General features: G+C 39.0%; 1 protein-coding gene across 2 annotated transcripts in view; it reads left to right on the top strand.

Moving 5' to 3' along the window:
* The window catches only part of SMAP1 (small ArfGAP 1), a 145,598-nt gene that overhangs the window by 41,820 nt on the left and 81,690 nt on the right, over window positions 1-22,088 (top strand). For both annotated transcript variants that reach the window (XM_065888793.1, XM_065888792.1), the window contains exons 2-3: window positions 3,703-3,836; window positions 21,173-21,258. In XM_065888793.1, coding sequence (XP_065744865.1) covers window positions 3,703-3,836; window positions 21,173-21,258 — 220 coding nt within the window. The remainder of the gene's footprint in view (window positions 1-3,702; window positions 3,837-21,172; window positions 21,259-22,088) is intronic.

The raw sequence follows: 22,088 nt of genomic DNA, 5'->3' as shown, positions 1-22,088 counted from the left end.
GCAGCACGCGGGCCTCAGAGCATGAGGGCTTCAGTAGTTGTGGCGCGTGGGCTCAGTAGTTGTGGTGCACAGACTCAGTAGTTGTGGCTCGCAGGCTCAGTAGTGTGGCTCGCAGGCTCTAGAGTTGTGGCGCAGGGGCTTAGTTGCTCCGTGGCATGTGGGATCTTCCTGGACCAGGGCTGAAACCTGTGTTCCCTGCATTGGCAGGCAGATTCTTAACTGCTGTGCCACCAGGGAGGTCCCGAATATATGTATGAGTTTGTTTGTAGTGTTTTCAGTCTTATTTGACTGTGATCCAGAGAAACAACACTTTATAACGTGACCTGATTTCTGTGTGTATATATATATATATATGTATGTCAACTGATTTTTTTTAAAAAGTTTAACAAAGTTATATTTACCCTTTGTGTGATGCACTCATATCTTTTTTCCTTCTAAAAGTGAATACTTGTTGAGATTAAATTAATGAATTATGACCTGTTTAAAATATTGCTGTAGGGTGTGTTGTGTATGTGCGAATGTATATGTGTACATAGATGTGTCATGTCATGACTATAAATTGATAAACATATATGTATGTGTGTCAGCACGTGTGTGTGTGTGTGTCAGAGAGAGAGAGAGAGAGAGAGAGAACAGATTGTCTGGTGGAAGGGTTTATTCATCTAGAACTTGATTACATTTTACCACATTGTTTTTTAAATGGTTATACCTGTTTATATTGGTGTGGCCTCCCGAGTCTGGGAACTTAGCTTTTTATCATGTGTCCATGGTCTTTTAAAGCATTTACTTGGCACAGAATTGGTAAGTACTCATTGAGTAGTTTGGTGAAAGAAAATGAGGATTTCATACCTGTAACTGCATGACTACCATGTTAAGCAACTACTGTTTTATCAAGCCAGCTTTTTAGTTAAACTCACAAGGCTAATTTTATAGAGTGGATAACCCATTTGTAATATCGGTTAGGCTTTTAAAAGTCTATTTTTAGGGGTTCTTGACTATATTGTTCAGTTATGATAGTTATGTTCCAAAGAAAGATACATTGACAAAATTACATTATTATTTCAATTGCTAAAAAGTGATTGAGGCTAGAGTTTCCCGTAAGTGATAACAAGTTTTTTTTTTCCCTTGCAGGAATCAACAAAATGGTTTTCATAGCCTTAAATTCGTAAGACCTAAACATCATCTAACATTTAATTATATCTAGCTTTTGCTCAATAGTAATATAGCCATTTAAAAATTTTTGCTAGCATTATTCTTGTGCAAGGTTTTTTTACATTAAAGTCCCTTTCTTTTGTTGTTATAAAAATGCACCACTGTATTGGGTGCTACAGCTTTTTACCTGCATGGACAGTCATGTCCCGTTATGCAAGTTCATTCAGCCATAGCCTTCACATCAGGAAAATCGTGCTGTATAGAAAAGTCTCCATTTGTATTTGGCTGAGGTTGTAGCAGATTATTCTGAGGGGAATCATTCTATTTTAATAACAATGAAGCCCCACTTGGAGTGTGTTGAAAATCTTTGTTTTCTCCTCATGCTCTGGACCCACTGCCTGAGAGGGAAAGTTAAGATACAGTTGTTTTACAGACCAATGTAGGAACTTCTCTAGAGAAAGAAAGGTATTGTATTTTGATTATCGAAATTTCTTAACATGACAGTAACTTGCACTTAAGTAGTGCTTTAAAACTTTAAAAATGTTTTCCATACATGTCTCACCTAAGTACTGAGGGCAGCCATTCTAACTCCATCTAACAGATGGGAACCTGGTAGCTCAGTTTATTACTAGTTCAGGGTAATTTATGCAGCTCAGAGGTGGCCTAGTACATGGGCTGTGCTGGTCTGTTGACCGCTAACTCATTTTGACACTCTCGACAGTCAAACATATTTAAATAGAGCATGTCCCAGATGTTTGTCAGCTTATAGGTGTCACTTCTCAAATTTAAAAGCAGGATATTGTGGCATAAATTGTATATGCGTAACCTCCCTCCTAAGGAATTTTGGGGGAATGTGTTTAGTTTTACTGGGTTGAAATTATTGGCCTCAGTGGTATTTTGTAGATTCACTCTCACCTTTAGATAAAAAGTATGTACTTAAACAGAAACCTGAATTTTTAAAAAAGCTTTTTTTTGTTTTTTAATGTATTTATTTATTTATGGCTGTGTTGGGTCTTTGTTTCTGTGCATGGGCTTTCTGTAGTTGTGGCAAGCGGGGGCCACTCTTCATGGCGGTGCACAGGCCTCTCACTATTGCGGCCTCTGTTGTTGCGGAGCACAGGCTTCAGACGCGCAGGCTCAGTAGTTGTGGCTCACAGACCCAGGTGCTCCGTGGCATGTGTGATCTTCCCAGACCAGGGCTCGAACACGTGTCCCCTGCATTGGCAGGCAGATTCTGAACCACTGCGCCACCAGGGAAGCCCAAAAAAAGCTTGGTTTTTATTGATACCTCTTACTGTATTTTTTTCATAATCAAGTGATTTATAGAAATCTGTTATATATAAGCTTCTGAATATTTGATACAGTTTCCAGATAGTACTTTTATTTTCCATTTTACTTTAATTGTACAAGCAATATGTGAAGATAATCATAAGAGCATTTAAAATTATCAAGAAATAATACATTCAAAGATATGAAGAATAGTACAGCTGAGGCCTGTATTCTTGTATACTTAGGTGAGTTTCCCTACCGTGTTTTTCAGAGTTTTTTGACCATGACCCAAAGAGCTAACATTTTATAATGAACACCTTAGTTCATCTATAAGTTTTCTTAATCTCAGGGTTCTAGCTGAGATTTATTCATGTTGATACAAGGCTTCTTGAGGCAGTACTTGCAGTTTCTCATCCTACAATTAGTATTAATGGATTAAAAAAATCTGCCGCGATGCCCCCCCCCCCCCCACCCGCAGTGTGTTCATTGCAAAATGGAAGTTGTAGTTTTCAAGGGCATTTCCTCCTAATTACCAGTGAGGGTTTTTATGTGTTTATTGGCTGTACATTTCTTCTGAATTACTCATTTGTATCTTTTTGTCCATTTTTCTGTTTAGGGTGGTTGTCTGTTTCCTACTAATTTCTGTTCCATTTTTTAAAACCTCTTTGATTTTTACTTGTTGGTAATCTTTTAAGCAATACCCTACACATTTAATAAAGGACTTTTTACTGTGGGATATTACTACTCCTGGTTCAAATATGGTGAGTGAGTAAACTGTTCACATAAAGTAGTTTTAAATTCTTAGATTTGGGGGGAAGCTGCTAGGAAAAGAAAATTAGTAAACTCATTAAGGTTCTTGAAGGTTGATTTGTAACCTTTCAGCACAGCCAAGACACACATCTTCTTAGCAAGCTGCTGCTGTGCCATTTGAAAATATGAACGTGTGAATTCTGTAAGCCTCCATTAATTACGATTGTATAAAGAACCAGAATGCTTCTTATATGCTGTTATATTTTATTTATTTTTTGTGTTTTTTTTTTGCGGTACGCGGGCCTCTCACTGTTGTGGCCTCTCCCGTTGCGGAGCACAGGCTCTGGACGCGCAGGCTCAGAGGCCATGGCTTACGGCCCCAGCCGCTCTGCGGCGTGTGGGATCTTCCTGGACTGGGGCACGAACCTGCGTCCCCTGCATCGGCAGGCGGACTTCCAACCACTGCGCCACCAGGGAAGCCCTATTTTATTTTTTAATACTAGCTTTTCTCTGTTTCTTCTCTGTAATTAGGTCCTCGATGGGCTTCCTGGAATATTGGTGTGTTTATTTGCATCAGATGTGCTGGCATCCATAGGAATCTTGGGGTTCATATATCCAGGGTCAAGTCAGTCAACCTAGACCAATGGACACCGGAACAGATCCAGGTAAACATCTCCCTACCGAGAAATTATTGAAAATATTTAAAATGGATTTATAATCTTTAATCCTTATTGCACCTAAGGATTAACATTGAAAAGTAGTATATTGAAATATGGATACGCCACATACAAAATTCGAGTGTTATCTGAATTGTCAGTTCACAGATGTGTATTTTTTCTTGGTTCTATAGTAAAGTCAGTTTTTAATCTATTTTTACATAAAATGTTGATTTTGAAGTATTTAAAAAATAAATTTATTTTCCTTGTGCTGATGAAATTTGCAGATATAATTCCATAGTCTGTTTTGCTTTGCTGTCAGTAGAGGGCGCCTGGGTAAAGACAAAGAACAGACCACCTCTTCCTGAGCGCTAACTGGAAGGCCTTCCCTTCTGTGCAGGGGTGGGTGTTCTCCATAGGCAGATAGGGCCGAGGGGTCGGAAGACAGCCCAGTTAGCAAATGTTCTCGTGACTGATTTGGGCTTGTTTCGAGCGGTTTAGCTTTTTAGAGAGAAATTTGTAATTTTAAGGGCTTGCCCTTTTTCCAGTGTGACAGTATTAAATCCTCAAAATCATACTTGCTAGTTCTTAAGGTTAATTGCTAATGTAAAAATGATTATTTCTCTGGTTTTATTTTATAGTTCACAGTGAAATTACATAACTTTTTCTTACGACCTTTTCAAATTACTTTTAGTCAGCATGAAGCCTAAATATACAGATATATGTAGTTGAACTTCAGTGATACACACACAAATCTCACAATCATAAAAGAACAAAAATAACACAAAAATTGGCATGGGTGGGGTGGGGTGGGGTGGGGTGAGGGTGGAAAGAATAGAATAGAATGCTGGGAGGGTGTGGTCATTAAAAAACAATACATAGACTTGGTTAAAGAAAGTAAAATTTCTATACTGAAGACATATTTATGTCAAAGTAAGTTCCAGATGTAGCAAAGATTTAAATATTAAAAAAAATTAAACCTCAGAAATACTCAAAGGAAAAAAAATAGAATAGAGATTTTTCAGGCCATAAAGTCAAGCATAATTTACTTAGTTTAGTCTTAGACTAGTTTTTGAACATTTTGCTGGCTAGAGCATAAAAGGAAATATGGAACTTTGTGTATTTTCGAGATCCTTGAGGAGAAATTTTACTTGTTAATCAAGGAAGCAGAGCTTTTTGAACATTTTATATGAGGCAGTGTTCTTAGTAACATCTCTGTAGTAACTGTGGTGACAGATTTCATGACATTGTTTAAGTTGTTTTTAAGAAAACATGTAGCTTGAAAATGTAGCTTGGTGTCTGTAATGGATTATGGAGGTACAAAACATTCAAGACCCAGTGTATTGCCTTTTTAATGGTTCATTTCAGACTAAGGAGAAAATGTGAAATCCCTGGACAATTAAATTCTCCAGAAATATTATTTTTCTCAATTAGGCTGCTGAAAGGAGTTGAGTAGCAGGTTATTTGAAGTAGGCAGTTGTTCTTTTTTAATAGTTTAGAGCATAACTTCCCAAACAGAGGGCTGTAGTCCACTGGTTTTCTGTGGGATTGGTTACAGGTACAAAGCAAGATCCTATATTATTAAATGTGTAAGGATTTTGAAAGCAATTATTAAGTAACATACAGTCTTTGAAATGGTATTTGAACACATTTGCATGGTTCCAACTGTCAGCTTCTTCAGATAAGAGTTACTGTTTTCGAATGCAAGACTTTTGATGAGTACTTCTCACAGAGGATGCTCTGTGTGGCTCCGTAAGCCGTGGGGCTGCTTCTGCAGGTGAGGAGGGTAAAGGTAGGTGCACTCCTGCAAAATCAAATTGAGGAGACAATGAAGTTTCACTTTAAAGAAGAGCAGGGAAGCCTAACCACACGGACAGATCTTGTGGGGGGCTTGTCGGCTTGCTTGCAGGCAAAGCCAGAGTTGTTCTTTGGAAACTGGCCCTGGACTGCTGTGTGGTGAAGAGGAAGAAGCGGTTGGCCAAGACCCCAGGCTCCACACTGCGGAGCACAGGGGTTGTTTTAAGGCCGCTGGTTCTAGAGAGGCCGCAGAGCAAAGTGATTGAGAAAGTTGTCTCTGGAGCCAGATGGCCAGGTAGGCCTGGGCGGTGCTGACAGGATGCCCAAGCGCAGGTGCCTGAGCGCGGTTGTCTGCGAGGTGGGGTGGCAACTGTCCCCATGCAGGGGCTGTGAGGACCAGCTAAGTTAGGGCGGGTAAAGCATTTACAACGGTGCCTGGCATGCTTTTTATTGAGGTATAGTGATTTACAGTGTTGTGCTCTTTTTAGACGGGCACATCTTGAACACTCAGTAGCGCCGACTTGTCAGTTACCAGTAGGATTAGTCCATTTGTTCACTGCGCAGACCCTCGCTGTTGCTGCTCTGAGTATCTTTCTGATCTTAAGCAATTAGCTTCCCTAGTGAATCTGCTGTGATGAATTGGTTGCTAAATGTACTACTGAGTAAACAAACAAATGGACCCATTGTGTGGTATTACTGAGTATAGAAGAATTACTTCTTGAGAATATTTGTGAGAAGTAATTCACGTTTAGTGGTATTGGATGGTAAGGCATTCAGAGATGAGTGGTTAGGTAGTGGCATCCATTGTCTGTTGAGGTCACTCCTTATTCAGCTTTAAGCAGATCCTATTTCCTGTGGTGGTAGGTGTGTTCCTTACAATCCAGTTCTATCCACCCTTGGCATTATTTATTTATTTATGTAGGGACAAAAAAGAGGTATGATTACAGAGAGAATCCAGATAAAAGTTTTACGTACCTTGGCAGATGTCTTTATAGTCATCCACCTGTATCCTCGGGAGGTTGGTGCCAGGACCCCCACGGACACCGAAATCCGTGGACGCTCAAGTCCTTTACCTGAAATGGTGGAGCTCCTGGACACGGGGCCGTGCATGGGCAGAGCTGACTGTGTGTGTCAGCAGAATCCCGGTACGGATACTCTGAGCGCGTCCATCACTAGGGAGAGGTTCCTTGTGTCCATTTCTAGTCAGGACCCCCCAGGGGCAGCCGCTGCACTGATTTCTGTTCCCTTAGGTTGCTGTGCATTGGAACTTTTGTCTTTTGGAGTCTGTTCTTATTAACTCTGAGTCTAGGTTCAGATTGGGGAAAGTGAAGATCGCAGTGTGATTTAGTGCTCCATATCCTTACGATGTAAGAATTTATTTAGCATAGAAACTGCTTGGGCGATACTTGCTCACAGAGTAAAAGAAATGCTTTCACTGCGTGTCGTCAGTTCTGCTCTGGGTCTTCCCCACCACCACCTGTACATGTCATGGGGATCGTGTCTCTCATTTTTAAAGATGATACTTCGTTTTGGTTTTATTTATTTATTTTCTATATTTTATAAGTAAATGTGGAAACATCTAATCTCTGAGCCCCGTCACCCTGTTGAATAAAAGTGGTTTTTGTTAACATACTAAGTTTTGCCTCAGGACTTCTTATCAACTGATATTATATATACATCATATTTATGTCAGTTATTTATATGTTTGTGTGGCAGTCAGTGTTTAGGGCATCTGTCATGTTATAGCTGTGTTAGTATTGCTGTATGCTTACTTTTAAAAGAAAATAATTTATCTACCAAAACTTATTTGTATTTTGATAGAATGGAAATAGAGTTATTCACCTTAAATTTTAATAAAACAGTTTTTTTAATAGTGGTTCATAGATTAAATGTCTTTGATCTTGGGTTTATTATTGGGTACTTCTCAAATTTTTGGAAAGGATCAATGTGTCAATACTTTTATAAATACTATAGCTTTTCTTTTAAATTTTGTACTGGTTCATCAACTCCACGTCTCGATTACCATTTTTCCCCATTATTTAAAAATTCTTAATTATTCATTTTCCAGTGTCTGTATTGAAGGAGTTAAAGTAGAGAATACAGTAAACAACAAGGTCGCACTGCATAGCACAGGGAACTGTATTCAATATCCTGCAAGAGACCATAGTGGAAAAGAACATGAAAAAAATTACATATATATATGTATAACTGAGTCACTCACTTTGCTGTGCACCAGAGAGTAACACAACAGTGTAAGTCAGCTGTACGTCAATAAAAAAGGTAAATTAAAAAAAAAGAAATGGGGATTAAAAAAAATGAAGAGTAAAGTTTCTTAGCTCACTTTGTAGATAGCTTCGTGTAAATTGTGTTGTCCAATAAAACACCTTAGTGAGACTTTGTCCATAGTGGAAAGTATACTACGTATATTTGGTGTTTAAATTGATAACTTTTGGACCACTTTTAATATTTTATGTATCTATAAATCTTTTAGTAATTGTCTCTCACGTGCTCTTTGTTTTACTACTTACTAGTGTCATTTATTGATATGGTATTGGTATTTGTTTGGAAACACCAAGATAACACAACTAAAATGTATTCATGTATAAAATATATGCAGTCTCCCTAGGCATAGTGGACTTGCCTTCAACATTTTGTAGGCATTTTCCCTTCCATGTCTTTATAGCTTTACCATTTGTGCTTTAGCTTTGGACTACACTTTGGACTAGAAGGAGGGGTCTTTGAACCCAGCTCTCCTCACATCATCGTTTACTGTTACAACAGAAGAACAGAAGCTCTCCTCTCATTTTCTGTCCACCCATCCTCTGAATGTTTCCGATCTGACTTCCAGCTGTTTGTTCTCGTTTTAGGGGCAGGGTGGAGGAAGGTGGTGGGTGCCGGTTTCGCTGCCTTTATTTTCATTCTCAGCCTTCCTTCCTGCTTTTCCACCTAATTAAAAAAATTATGTTCATTTGGAGACATCTTTTCCGGACGCGCAGGCTCAGCGGCCATGGCTCACGGGCGCAGCCGCTCTGCGGCATGTGGGATCTTCCCGGACCGGGGCACGAACCCGTGTCCCCTGCATCAGCAGGTGGACTCTCAACCACTGTGCCACCAGGGAAGCCCCTGGAGGCATCTTTAAACTCTTTTCTCCTCTTTGAAACACGCTGCCACACTCCGGCCTTTCATAAAAGTTTCGCCTTGTACCCTCTGACCCCCACAAACAGCCCCCAACTCTGTTGTGCTCCTTTACTCGCTGGTTTGCTTGTTCACCAGTTAGCGTTTACCAGGTACTCACGGTGGCCGGCCACTGTCCTCCAGCGACTGGCTCTTACCCTCCTTTAGCAGCTGAATTTCTTGAGTAAGGTCTTTACCTGCTATTTCATTTCTTTACCTGACTTTTGCCTCTGCTAGCTCATTTTTATTCCCGTCACTCTGCTGAGTTTGCGCTCACAAAGAGTACAGTCACTCCTGTGGCCGCGCCCAGCTCTCCGCCCACCTCCGCCTTGGACTCCCTGCTTCCCTGACACTCTTCGCTGCGTCCTTGAAGCTTTTTCTTTAAAGTTACTATCCTCATCTTTTGTTTTGTTTCATTATTTAGGCGCTGTATTTTTTTTCCTGTTTCTTTTTCTGCTTTTCCCTCCTGCTGGAGACTTGATACAGTTTTGTCTTTAGCCTTTTTGCTCTTTTATCTTTCTCCATGTGGAAAACTCAGTTACTCTTGTGGGTTCAGCCGGTATTTTTCAGTGCAGATGGTTTTTCCCTCTCTTTCCAGTAGTGACTTCTATAGAGTTTCAGTTCTTCTTTTAGATTGTCTGTTCGAAACCTTTGGTATTCATGGATTCATCATGCCTTAAGAAACCTTGGATATCCTTGGCATGAAGTAATTGGTAATTTTCCCAAGTGTGTTTGGTAAGGCTGGAGTTAGCCCGTTAGGTTGATTCCAAGGCACTGGAATTTCAACATGGTTTTACATTATCTACTCATATTTGTATATTGAAGAACTCTTGTGAAGTAATTAAAAACCTTGTTGCTGTGTGAAAAATGTTTTGCATAAAATATAGAAAGCCGACTGCTAATGCAATGATAGAAGTTAAGAGAAAGGAATAGATGTTACCAGGCATGGATTTTTTTTTTTTTTTGCTAGATAACATGATGCATTTGAGTAGAATAAAGAGCAGAATATCAGAATTAACAGCTGCTCTTTAACAGTATAAACAGAACCTCTAGCTGTTTCATACGGAAACAGGAAAAAAGGATTTATGAAATTGTTTCAGTGTTTCATTATGGAAAATCTTGCCCACAGTCATAGTAATTAATGTGTATGTTTGTAAATGTTAAGATTGGTAGATGTCTATTTACCTGTAGCTTGGTACATCGAAAATTTAAATAATCATCTGGTTATCCAGACTGGCTTTCTCTCCTGTGCCTTTGTATTCCATCAGTTCTTAATTTTTTCATTGTTTCTTTTGCTTTCCATTTTTCCCCCTTTTCTCCGCATGTTCCAATATACTTGTAAAATTCCAAAAATACGGCAGCCATAGGGAGTCTAACTTAAGCTAGTGTGTGGAAGTTCCAAGGTAACACATGCAGGTACTAGAAGGCAGTACTTTTCAGCATTTCAAGCCGCCCCAAACTGAAATTGATTGCCTTGGAGAGTAGTCAGTTTACCATCACTGGGTGGTTTGTGCCGAGGCTGGACGAGCACCTGGAGGTGTGTAGCTGGGCTCCAAGCATTGGGTGGCAGGTGGGGAGAAGTTTGGACGACTGAAGTCTCTTCCATGCTTGAGATTCTTTGATTGTATGCCCGGTCCTCTTTGGTTACCACAGCAGTTCAAAATACATTTTCATTATCTGTGTTAGAATAAAGACGGCGAATCACAGTTAGAGATGTGATTCAACTTTTTCCAAAAATCAAATTCCACCCCAGAGGATAAAAATGTTCTGAACTCTTCAGTAATTCAAAAGAATGTGACAAGATTATTGGGTTAAGTCTGAAAGACGGGTTCTAAAAATGTTTTGGACGAACTTTTTTGCTCTTCATATTTTATTTCATAAAGAGAAAATCACTAGCTAAATAAATAGGTATCGATTTCTATAACCTTGTCATTCCCGGAAAAACCTACGGTAAGGTAACCTGTTGTAGCCTTTAGTTTAATTTGGCAATAGATGTGTCATAGCGTTGACCTGCTTGTCTTAATTTAAACTTTTGATTTTTCTTAGAAAAGGATTTTTCCTAAGGAAGCTACTAACATCATGGATTTCTGGCTAATCTTCATCAGTAAGCTTTGCTGTATTCTGTCACCTCAGCTTGAATTCCTAATCAGGCCAAATCAGGGCGAATAGGCAAAAGGGACTTGATAGTTACTTTAACTACTCTGTAGGTAGAAAGGCAACTAAAATGACAGGTACTTTTTATGTTGTGGTCATGTTGTGTGCATCCTCAGTGGTAAAATTGGGGTGTAAAAGGTTTAAGAGTTGGGGATGAAAGTGCCTGAATACACTGAAGAAGTTTTCTCCTCTTTCACTTTCTGACATAGTATGTTTTGGATGGAGTTATGATAAATTTTATTCTCTGGAAGCGTATTAATTTTGTGAAATGAAACGACTTACAGTTGATGTTAAGTTCAGCCTCCTGTGAGCTCCCTCTGCCGTCTTTAAAAAATGGAAACCGGGAGCTAGAGTGTTGTTAGGCAATCAAAACTTAAATTTTTACTTGAATCATGCGGTTGTGCAGGTTTGTTTAACTTGGAGCAGGATCCAAGGATGTATCACATTGATCCTTTCTCCGGGCCTGGTGTTAGCCCTTGATGAGTAATTAAATTGTCAGTTCCTTGCAAAAAATGGCATTATGGCACCATTTTAAGTCTTTAGGTGCAGGTGAGATAAGGTATTATGTTTTCCTGGGAGTTCTGCAGAGGAGAAAGATGCATTAAATAAAACATATTATTAACAGTAATCTTACCTGTGTTTTTAAATGAGGCTACTAGCACGTGTAAAACACTGTAGCTGGTTCATTATCTTTCTGTTTCCCAGCGGTGGTGTAGATGTGTCGCGGCTGTTAGGTGGTCGTCTGGAACCACTGCAGCCCTGTTTTGCTTGATGTTTGCATGATCTGTCTTCTTTCATGCTTTTATGTTTGACCTGTCTCAGTCTTGAAATATAAGAGGTTTCTTTTAGACAGGAAATACCTGCATGTGGTATGCTCTTCCAATATGTAGTTTCAAATTTTTTATTTCAGTGACTTTTTAAAAACTAGTTTTTTAGTATCGTGTTTCCTTGTTTGAATTTCCTTTTTCAGTGACTCTTACCTGGCTGTTGGGTCTTCATTGCCTGACTCTATTATTTGTCACTTTCTTCGATCCTTTTCATTACTTTTTTTTTTTCATTAAATTTTTTTTCTTCTTTTGCCTCTCCAGTTTTCTTAAATCGTTGTTTGCTGTGTTTATTTGTTCTGGTCATCTATTTGATTTCATATTCATTTCTGAAATATTTTTTCTTTTATTTCTAATTCTTTTCTTGAGTTCTCGTTTTAATTCTGCATGTTTCTAATTTCTGATCTAGTTGTTCTTTCATAACACCACATCCTTAAACTCATTTTACATATTTTTTCGTATTTTGTATTTATGTCTTCTAGCTTTAGCTTAGAATTAATAGGCTACTGTTTTGATCTGTTTCCTGGGTGTATTTGTTCTCGTGTGGCTTCACCGTCAGAGATGTTGTTCCACGTCTTATTCTCCTTTTCTGATAACTTTAATGAGACTTGACCTTGATTTGTTTTCCGTTGATCATCTTTATATGACATTGGTTTTTCATTACCTTTAAAAGGAACTCATATTCAAGATAGCTTTTCTAACCTCACAGACCTCTCTCTTCTGTTGTTTTCACATGATGTTTAAAAAGTAAAACCACTTGTTTTCTGAGATGATCGCTCTGTTCCCTTCTCCCACTTTTATCTGGACCTTCTCGTCCTTTATCGCCATTTTTTCTGTCCTGCTCCGTTTTGAATTACTCAGTGTAGGGCCCTGTCCTGGAAGGGAGATCTGGTGGTTCCTCATGGGAGCGCCTCCCCATTCCCAGCTTCTTGCATTTCCTTGCTCTTCGGGTGGGTAAAATCCCTTTCAGCTTCATCTGCTTTCTTCACGTTGCTTCACAGCAGTTTCCAGTTTGTATTTCTGCACTGTCTTAGTGGTCTGTTCTCAGATCCACCTGTCACCTCATTAGCTGCGGGCAGGTCTAGTGGTCAATTATGCCTCGTCCTTACCTGATGGCATCTCGGGATTTGTGGGGATCCTCCATCACCAAATTTCAGTGTGAATATTGTACATGGGTTTTTAATCTAGTACTACTTTTTTTTTTTGTAAGGAGCATCTCAGAGCTTCAGAAACTGTCACTGCTGTTACAGAATTCCCATGACAAATAATATTTAATAGAATAAAATTGTCATTAAAACAGCTAATTTGAAGCACTCCATGATTTAACCACATTTGACCTGTATATGTTAGAACATTGTTTAACCTCTCAAGGTTTTGACCCTTAGATAAATTTCCATAGGGCCTTATATAACCAGACACATAATAAGCTTTCAGTTCACAATTCTTGGTATACACTTATTCAAGAGACCCCTGGTCAAACAACTTTTTTCTTATTTTGTGGGAGGACTCATTATAATTCCATCAAACTGATGAAATTTCTCAAATTGTGGCCTCATGTACACACTTAACTTTTTTTTTTTTTAATTGTGTATCCATTTTACAGATTTTCTGCAATGGCCCATTCTCATTGTATTTTTAAATTTTATTTATTTATTTATTTATACAGCAGGTTCTTATTAGTCATCAGTTTTATACACATCAGTGTATACATGTCAGTCACAATCGCCCAATTCATCACACCACCACCACCCTGCCGCTGCCCTGCGAACCATTTGACTGAGATTCAGCTTAGGCCACCTCCTTGCCAGGATTGTTAAATGTGTCCTCAAAGGAGCAGAGTAAGGTGGCAGCACAGTGCGGGGTTTATCTATTACCTGATGTGCAGAAAGAAATGTGATACTGTCTATAGCAAAATTTAATCTGTGAAGTTTAATAGGATGTTTGCATTTTAAACAATCCATTGGGGGAACAGGTCACATTTATTTTGAATCTGAATGTGCACGATTGTGATTTTTTTCTTGATTTTATTAATTGTTTTTGAGGTTAAACTTTTAAAAATATCAGTAATGCTTTTTAGAGTTCCCTTTTCCTAGTGACTGGCTATAGTTCTTGGCTCAAGTCACTCATTAACCCTATTAATTCCGTACTGTCTAGGTGGGACTGAGAGTGTAACCAAAGAAATCACAAGCTACTTGAAGATAAGGGCTTCTGTCCCATAGGGAGTGCTCTGTTGGGTAGGAAGTTGTTGAGTGGCAGTGAATGTAGAATACCTGTGTGAGTGGATCATGTGGGAACACAATTATTGTTAATTTCATTGCACACAGTATTTTAGAGGCGAGGTTGCTTCTCTTCCTGCTTTCTGTGAATGTAAGATGATCGAGAATAGCAGGTGTGGTCAGGGCGCTGGCCTGGGACTCTGTAGACCTGGGCTCGGGGTTAGGCTTTGTTGGCTAAATGATGGGCCATTTTCAGCAAGTTACTTAGTAGTGGCTCCTTTTTTTCCCTTAAAAAAAAAATACCCTCAGTGTCTAGTGATATCATAAGTTCTAAACATATCTTTTAAATGTCTCATTACCTTTTTGACAGTGACCTTTATTTATTAATTTCTAAAAGCATGCAGCAGTGTGCAGAGGGCCTTCTAGGCAGAAGGATAGAAAACGTGTCGTATTTGAGAAAGTAAGGTAGTTATCGGGTGCAGTTGTATGTGCATAGGGGGTGAAGGTGGAAGTTGTGGGCAGGGGCTGGTTTGGCCTTGATCCTGTGAGGGATGGGGGATGGGGAGAGGGACAGCCTACCAGCTCTTAACGTGTTCTCAGTTGAAGAGCGACACCTAACGTTATGTTCCTTTTAAGAACATAAATCCAAGGGGCTTGTTCCTGCAGTGGCCTAGGCAGTGGGTGACTAGATCTTCAGCTGAAGTAGTGGCAATGAGGTTGATTAACGGGATAAACCTACAAAAATATTAAAGTTAGAATCACTAAGACTTCTGACAGAAGGGGCAAGAGTCCAGATGACTCCTGAGCTGGGTCTTAATCACCTAGGACGAAAGTAGTGGTTTATCCCTGGACTTCAAATGGTATGATTTCATAGTAAGTAGAGATAACAGAAGACTGTAATGTGAAACTTTTCCAGTTTTGTCATAACAATGTTTAATTTTATTGCTTAAAAGAAAAAAGAATTCATTCTCTGAATTTGTAGCAACTTAGCCAGTGCTGCACCTTATGAATCAAGATCTGAGAATATCTAGAAATTGTGAAAAATAGGAAAACTGGTACCTCTGATTCCACATCATCATTTAACAATTTTAATGTTTAAATACGTGTGGTTTACTTACTTTGTTCTTAAAAACAACAATTAAAACAGAAAGAGATCAACTCCCCTAAAACGCAATTTCATGAAAACGGAAGGAATGGACTCTGTATTAAATATTTCCAAAGAGCTCCTGAGACCAAAAACAGTGGCCCTTCTTTTCCAGCAGCTGGAACCCAAAAGATCTTGAAACCAGTCCTGAAAAGCTTGCTCCTATGCAAGAAATCCTGGTGGCTTTTGAGAGGAAGATAGAGAACTATTCTGGGAAATTTCAAGTGGTAGTAGAGGTGAGTCATTGACATGCAGAATTGCCAGGGACTACAATTTCTCTGTTTAATTATGAGGTTTTAAAATATATACACACACACACGCACACGCACGTTCAGCTAAGGCAGTTTGAAATGTTAGTCTTTGTGTTCTACAAATTCTAATGAATAGAAAATAGAGCAAGTGGTGCTCCCTCTCCCGCACAAAACCACATACATGGAAATCTTAAGAAGCAAAAACTAATAGTTGAAAGTTTAGTGATGTCATCTTCAGCAAGATTAATGAAGGTAAGGATACTGGGAAAACACCTGGCATGTAAATGGCATATTTATATTTTGAATGTATTCTGACTGTGAGATATTCTTGGATGGAATTTGTTAAATGTATTAATTTTATTCGATCATAACGTCTCGGATTGTCAGGAGACCCTGTTCTCTTAGTGGAGGTGGAGGGCCCTAGTGAGAGGAGGTCTCCTTGCTCTGAGTCACATGCTGCTTGGATCCCTGGCTAAGCTCCCTCTGGATGTATTTTATTTAGGAACAGTGTAGGATTAATGAAGCCCCCCTCTAACTCTTTTATTGTGTTGGGGAGTGGGAAACATATGGACACGGTACAAACATCAAAGGGTACAGAAGGTGTAAGATAGGTGGTCTCCCTCCCATTTTTGTCCCTCAGTCATCCAGTTTCCCTCTGTAGGAACAACCCTGTTTTTCAGTTTCTTGTATATTCTTCCTGAAATGTTTTATGCATATATACAAACATACAGATGATACACATTTTTAGCTATTTTCATATCCTTACACAACAATCTTTTGACCTGGGAGTAAGAGTCTTCTCTCTCCCACCCCCGTCTATTTCTCAGAAAATGGGTAGAAGTGTTCTAATTTACATAGTTTTTTACCTTTTTTTCTCCAGATTTAGCATAGACCTGTAGCGTATTTCCATGACATGCTGATGTGTAAGATTCTATTATTTTGATGTTTTGCATTTTTGCCATTGGGAATTTAGAAGATCTAAGTGCCACATTATAACCTAGTCATTTGCAACAAAGCAATTAGTAATCTCAGTGCTTTGTTTTGTAGCTGTTATTCTTTTTTTCCACTTACTCCATTTTTAAAAATAGCCAGTAAACCCCAAAGGGCAAGTCAGTATACACATAAAAATTTATGAAAACTATGCAGATAGCTTCCTGAAACAGTCCATTAATGTGGGTTTCAGTTTGCTCATAAATGGTTGTTGCCAAGAGAGAGAAAGTACAGGAGACGCTCCAGGGACACTTGGGGTAGGTGCTGAGCAAAGGGGAGGGCGCACAAGGTGAAGGAGAGGGGAGGCCCAGGCGCCTGGCTCCTAAACGCAGACCCAGGCCCTGGGCTGGACTGCACTGGGTGTGCGCGGGCTAGGGCAAATAGGAGCAGCCTGCCCTGGAGTAGTGGCTTCACGTAGTTAGATTCCACATCCCAGGAGTTTGGAAGGTTAAAGAAAAGAAAAAATGTGACGAATTTTATTCTCAGGAGAATGAATCATTGAGTTGGAACTTCAGGTGGCCTGTCACTTACCTTGTCTTTTATTATTTCCTGATATTGACAATGACAAACTTGGGCACACTGTGTTTCTGTATGTTCCTGTTGCCTTTTATCTTTGCATTCATTTCATGGCCCTTTTTGCAGTAAAACTGTTTTTGTGTGCTGCTTAATTACCATGTTTTTCCACTGGAGATGCCCCATTGACATAAAACAATGCCTTTTTTTTTTTAACATACACAGTAGTGTTACATAAAAATAAAATTTCCTATTACATTTGTTTGCGGTATGTTTATTAAATTACACAATCCAATAACTAAATGCCAATTAAAACTTTAAATTGACAACCTCAGTTCTCTGTAAAACGTTAAAAAGTTTAGAACTCTTTTAGCATATAAGATTTATTGTTTTCTTTGGTTTTTTTTTTTTTTTTTTTGTGGTATGCGGGCCTCTCACTGTTGTGGCCTCTCCCGTTGCGGAGCACAGGCTCCGGACGCGCAGGCTCAGCGGCCATGGCTCACGGGCCCAGCCGCTCCGCGGCATGTGGGATCTTCCCAGACCCGGGCCCGAACCCGTGTACCCTGCATCGGTAGGCGGACTCTCAACCGCTGCACTACCAGGGAAGCCCAGTTTTATTGTTTTTTAGTGCAAAAACTGGGACTGGGTGATATGTTGTCTACTTAGAAAGTTTCAGAAATAGAAATGCTCCATCTACATTAGATTGTGATGACAATGTGTTTAGCCCACAGAGGCTTTTCAGCATTTTGATTCAAACAGTATTTTTAAAAATTGAATCTCAAGTGATGTGTTAGGCTTTGGTCAACTGTTGTTCTGTGTATTGGATTGTGGGGGAGAAACTGAAAGCACTCAGATTATGAGGACAAGTGCTTTTAATAGTGGGCTTTGGGATTCTTAAGTCTGTCCTATTATACCATTTCCAGGTGAAGCCTTCCTTTGCGGTTATAATGGTGATGGTTTTGGATGAAGATCGTTCATCAAAAAGTACAATGTAAAATTCATCTTTCTAGGATGATATAAAGTATAAAAGGAGGACAGATTGAATTTAATAGGCATAGTAAATAACATTAATTTTTAAATATGTCCTGCCTAAATGGCATTTATCATAACTGCGGAGTACACATTTCACTTATTCTTCAATATATTAATATATCTTTTCTTAAAGTAAAAATGAATGTGACTTTGTATTTCATATATTCTCACAATGGTTTGTTTGTCAAGAATATCAATACATTTCTGCTCACTGGATGCTTGCCTTGTTTTTAAAACATCAGTTTTGAGATGAAGTATAGTTTACTATGTAAATAAATATTTCTTTTAAAATATTTTTAAAACTCTGTAACTAATTCCTTGAATTACCCAGCAGGGAACCTCTTTGTGCTTGTTTCCTCATCTGTAAAATGAAAACTGAGCCGCTAAAGCAAAGAGCCTGGTGTTCATGAGCCTTGTGTGATATGGTCCCCAGTTCCATTGGCTGCAGCCTGAGGTGTCTAGACTGCCAGTGGCCGATGTTGGTTCTGTCGAGTTTAATTCTAGTGGAGACTCCTGGGCCTGTTACTTAACATCTTGCAGCTTCAGTTTCCTTTCCTGTCAAATTAGGGTAATAATACCTAAATCCGGATTTTAAAAACTTTGAAATGGCATATATATAAGCAATTGACGTATTATAATATATATGCAATTTATATATTATATATAATACATCTAATTTATAATACTGTATTATTTATATATATTAATAAGATATTGAGGCTAATGCTTGTTATTGTAGCTGTTAGGCTGTTTCATTATTTTCTTCTGCCAATTACCAGAATTTGCTCTTAAGTCCAATAGAAGAAATTTTCACGTGTTCTGTAGGGCCCTTGCCTGTAGTGTCTTGACACTCTGAGGGCAGGTAGTTTGTACCACACTCCTATCACCTCCCCAGAATGCCAGCTCCTGTTGTTTTTTTCTCTTCACTCTAACCATCTCCAGTGGCTGAACCAGCTTCATCTCCACTAATCCTTTCATTGCAGACTTTCCTTCCACCCTACTCTGTTCTACTTTTTAGAAACTTAGAAATTATTTGAGCTTACTAGTGTCTTCCTTCTCCTTACAAAATGATCTCTCTACATCCGTGATGTTATTGAATCCTTGTTTCCCCCAGTCCCAGCTAATAGAGACACACACACACGCGAGCACCTGCGTCAGGTCACTTTTTGGCAGTGGTCTCCTGTAGAAATGGCTCATAATTTCACATTACTTCTCCCTTTCAGATTTTATACCTTTTTGTCCTCCTGTCTAACTGTGATGGATAGCATCCCTAGAACAAAATTAAATAATTTGGTATAATGTACTTGTATGCCTTGTTCTTAATTTTTTATTTTGCCAAAATAAAATATTAATGACCTATATTAAAGAGAATATTTATATAAAATGTATAGAGTCATATGTATTGAATATAAGATAATATCACTGATTGTAAGAAACAACTACATTTTATGGACTAATTAGAAGAAAATGATCACTTACAAGACACGATCAGTTGTAAGATGCAGTTCTACTTCATGAATGTTATAATATGAAGAAAAATGTAACTTTGGATCAATGAGATATGGCAAGTATAGCAGTTACTGTTTTAGTCTTACTAAATTTTCTGTTAAAATTTTTATGTACTCTCGTTTGTGTGTTAGAAACTTCAAGTTTTCTTATTTTTGTAGTTTCTGTGAGCTGTATCTAAGTTACTTTTTGGTTCATTGCATATATTATGCACACTTTCTCTTGGTCTCATTCTTTCCAAACGTTTGATGCCTTTATGATGACGTGAGTTGGTCGTCTCTACTACTGAACTCCCACGTGCCCCCGCACAAAGATGCGGCGTCATTGAATGCTTGCGATGGAAAGCAGTCTTCCTTTTTTCAGGAAGGGTTAGCAGTCCTGACAGTCTCTCCGCTCTTCTCCCCACTCAGAGGATTGTTCCCTAGCCCTCCTCACACTGACTGAGTCCATGCTGCTGTGCCTCATGACACGGGGGAGCCCTTGGCCTGCTCTCTTCTCTCCAGAGCTAGAGAGCAAAACATTTTCTTGTTTCTCAGCTTACTATCCCTTAGTGTTTCCCAGCCCTTTATTACTTCACGTTCTCATTATCTCTAGAGGAATGACTTAGAAATCTCATTTACCCTGAAAGAATTCTTATGTTGAGGTTGGGTGGTGTAGGTATCCAGAAATGGGTTTACATTAGTATCTTGCATAACTTAGAACTCTCAGTTGGGAGAAAAGTCACTGTATTTTTTTAATCTGAAGGAAGATGGTTCTGTATCCCCTTGAGGGCTACAACCCAAGGGTGACATCTAGTGATCTGTTAAGCCTAGATTGTCTTCTTGGGGATGCGGGGTGGGGGGGTGTGTGTTTAGGAAATCAGGGGAAAGAGGAATTATAAAAGCAGATCTTTCAACCAGTTAAAATATTTTAAGGAACTTAAGCTCCCTGAAAATGATGTAAAATAGTGATAGAGTAATGTTTTGTTTGTAAATGTTAGTTCAGTTTCTAATGTAATAGAATATCCTGGAAGTACTCTTTGGTTAGTCCTTACTCATAGGTGATCCAGAAACTTAATTTAGTAATCATTTCAATCAGTTTAATTATCTTATGCCTCCTTAGCAATGGTTCTTACTCTTGGGGTTGATAGATTTTAGGGAGAGTGCTGTGAACTCCTGAACTTATATGTAAAATTTGACCATTAGGCACAGTTTTTTGGTAGCGAGAGGAAGATCCATAGCTTTTGGCAGAATCTTAAAGAGATTAATAACCCCAAAGAAGTGAATCCACTTCTGTTGTGTTCTAGGGCGGCCCTATTTCTGCCTCACTGCTCTCCATTGTGGCCTTGGTTGTAAATCATGAAAACCTCAGAGTATTTTGAAGCTCAAAACAAAGAAAATTTGATCTTGAGTTATTGGCCTTAGAAATGGCAGTGGTGTTCAAGTGGTACATTTAAAACAATAGTAATACCACGAACTGCCAGGGAATCCACTTTTAGGAAGTAGTGAGTGTAAATGAAGGTGGTATCGTAGTCACGGGAAAAGACATTCGAAAACTGCAGATCCACGTATGTTGAAGACATGTGAAGGATTAAAACTATGCTTCTGTTTTGAACTTGAGTAATTAATTTCATAGTTGTGATTTAAATTATTTTTCTAAAGAATATTGAAATGATAAATGTCTGGTGTTTGTATGTATGTGTGTATAGGAATTACTTTTTAATGTTTATATGAATAATGAAAATATGTGATTTTTTTTATTATAGTGCATGCAAGATATGGGAAATACTAAAGCAAGACTACTATATGAAGCCAATCTTCCAGAGAACTTTCGAAGACCACAGACAGATCAGTATCCTTTAACATTTCTTTATTGTGGGGTTTAAAAGAATCAGCTCATTTTTCTAGTTCATATTTTAACTTTGTATTGAATATTTAGGAAGAAGTGACCTTTATCATACTGTTGTTCATGAAAAATAGAAATTGATTTGCCCTGAGCTATGCTTTGTATATGGTAAGTTTTTAATAGGAATCTGGTAATACATGATCTATATAGTATTTTTATGTAATTATTATTGAGTATAAAATATTATAACTGATTCCTCTTTTTTCTTGTTTTTTTTTTTTTTTGCGGTACGCGGGCCTCTCACTGTTGTGGCCTCTCCCACTGCAGAGCACAGGCTCCGGACACGCAGGCTCAGCGGCCATGGCTCACGTGCCCAGCCGCTCCGCGGCATGTGGGATCTTCCAGGACCGGGGCACGAACCCGCGTCCCCTGCATCGGCAGGCGGACTCTTAACCACTGTGCCACCAAGGAAGCCCCAAACTGATTCCTCTTGGTTGATCTCCAACTCTTGATTGGAGCATATAGGTTGTTTATTATTTTAGACTATTATTAGAGGTTTGATTTGTGAGCATCTTGAGTATTTTTTGAAAAATCATTTCCAGAGAAGTTTCCTTTGAATATTTATTTATTTGGCTGCATCAGGTCTTGGCTGCATTGGGTCTTCATTGCGGCACTTGGGCTTCTCTCTAGTTTTGGCATGCGAGCTCTAGAGAGCACAGGCTCAGTAGTTGCAGCGCATGGGCTCTCTAGTTGTGGCATATGGGCTTAGTTGCCCCATAGCATGTGGGATCTTAGTTCCCCGACCAGGGATCGAACCCGTGTCCCCTGCATTGGAA

The sequence above is a fragment of the Phocoena phocoena genome, chromosome 12 (genome assembly GCF_963924675.1).
Source record: "Phocoena phocoena chromosome 12, mPhoPho1.1, whole genome shotgun sequence".
NCBI classification, from domain to species: domain Eukaryota; kingdom Metazoa; phylum Chordata; class Mammalia; order Artiodactyla; family Phocoenidae; genus Phocoena; species Phocoena phocoena.
This window is presented reverse-complemented; position numbering and strand designations above follow the sequence as displayed.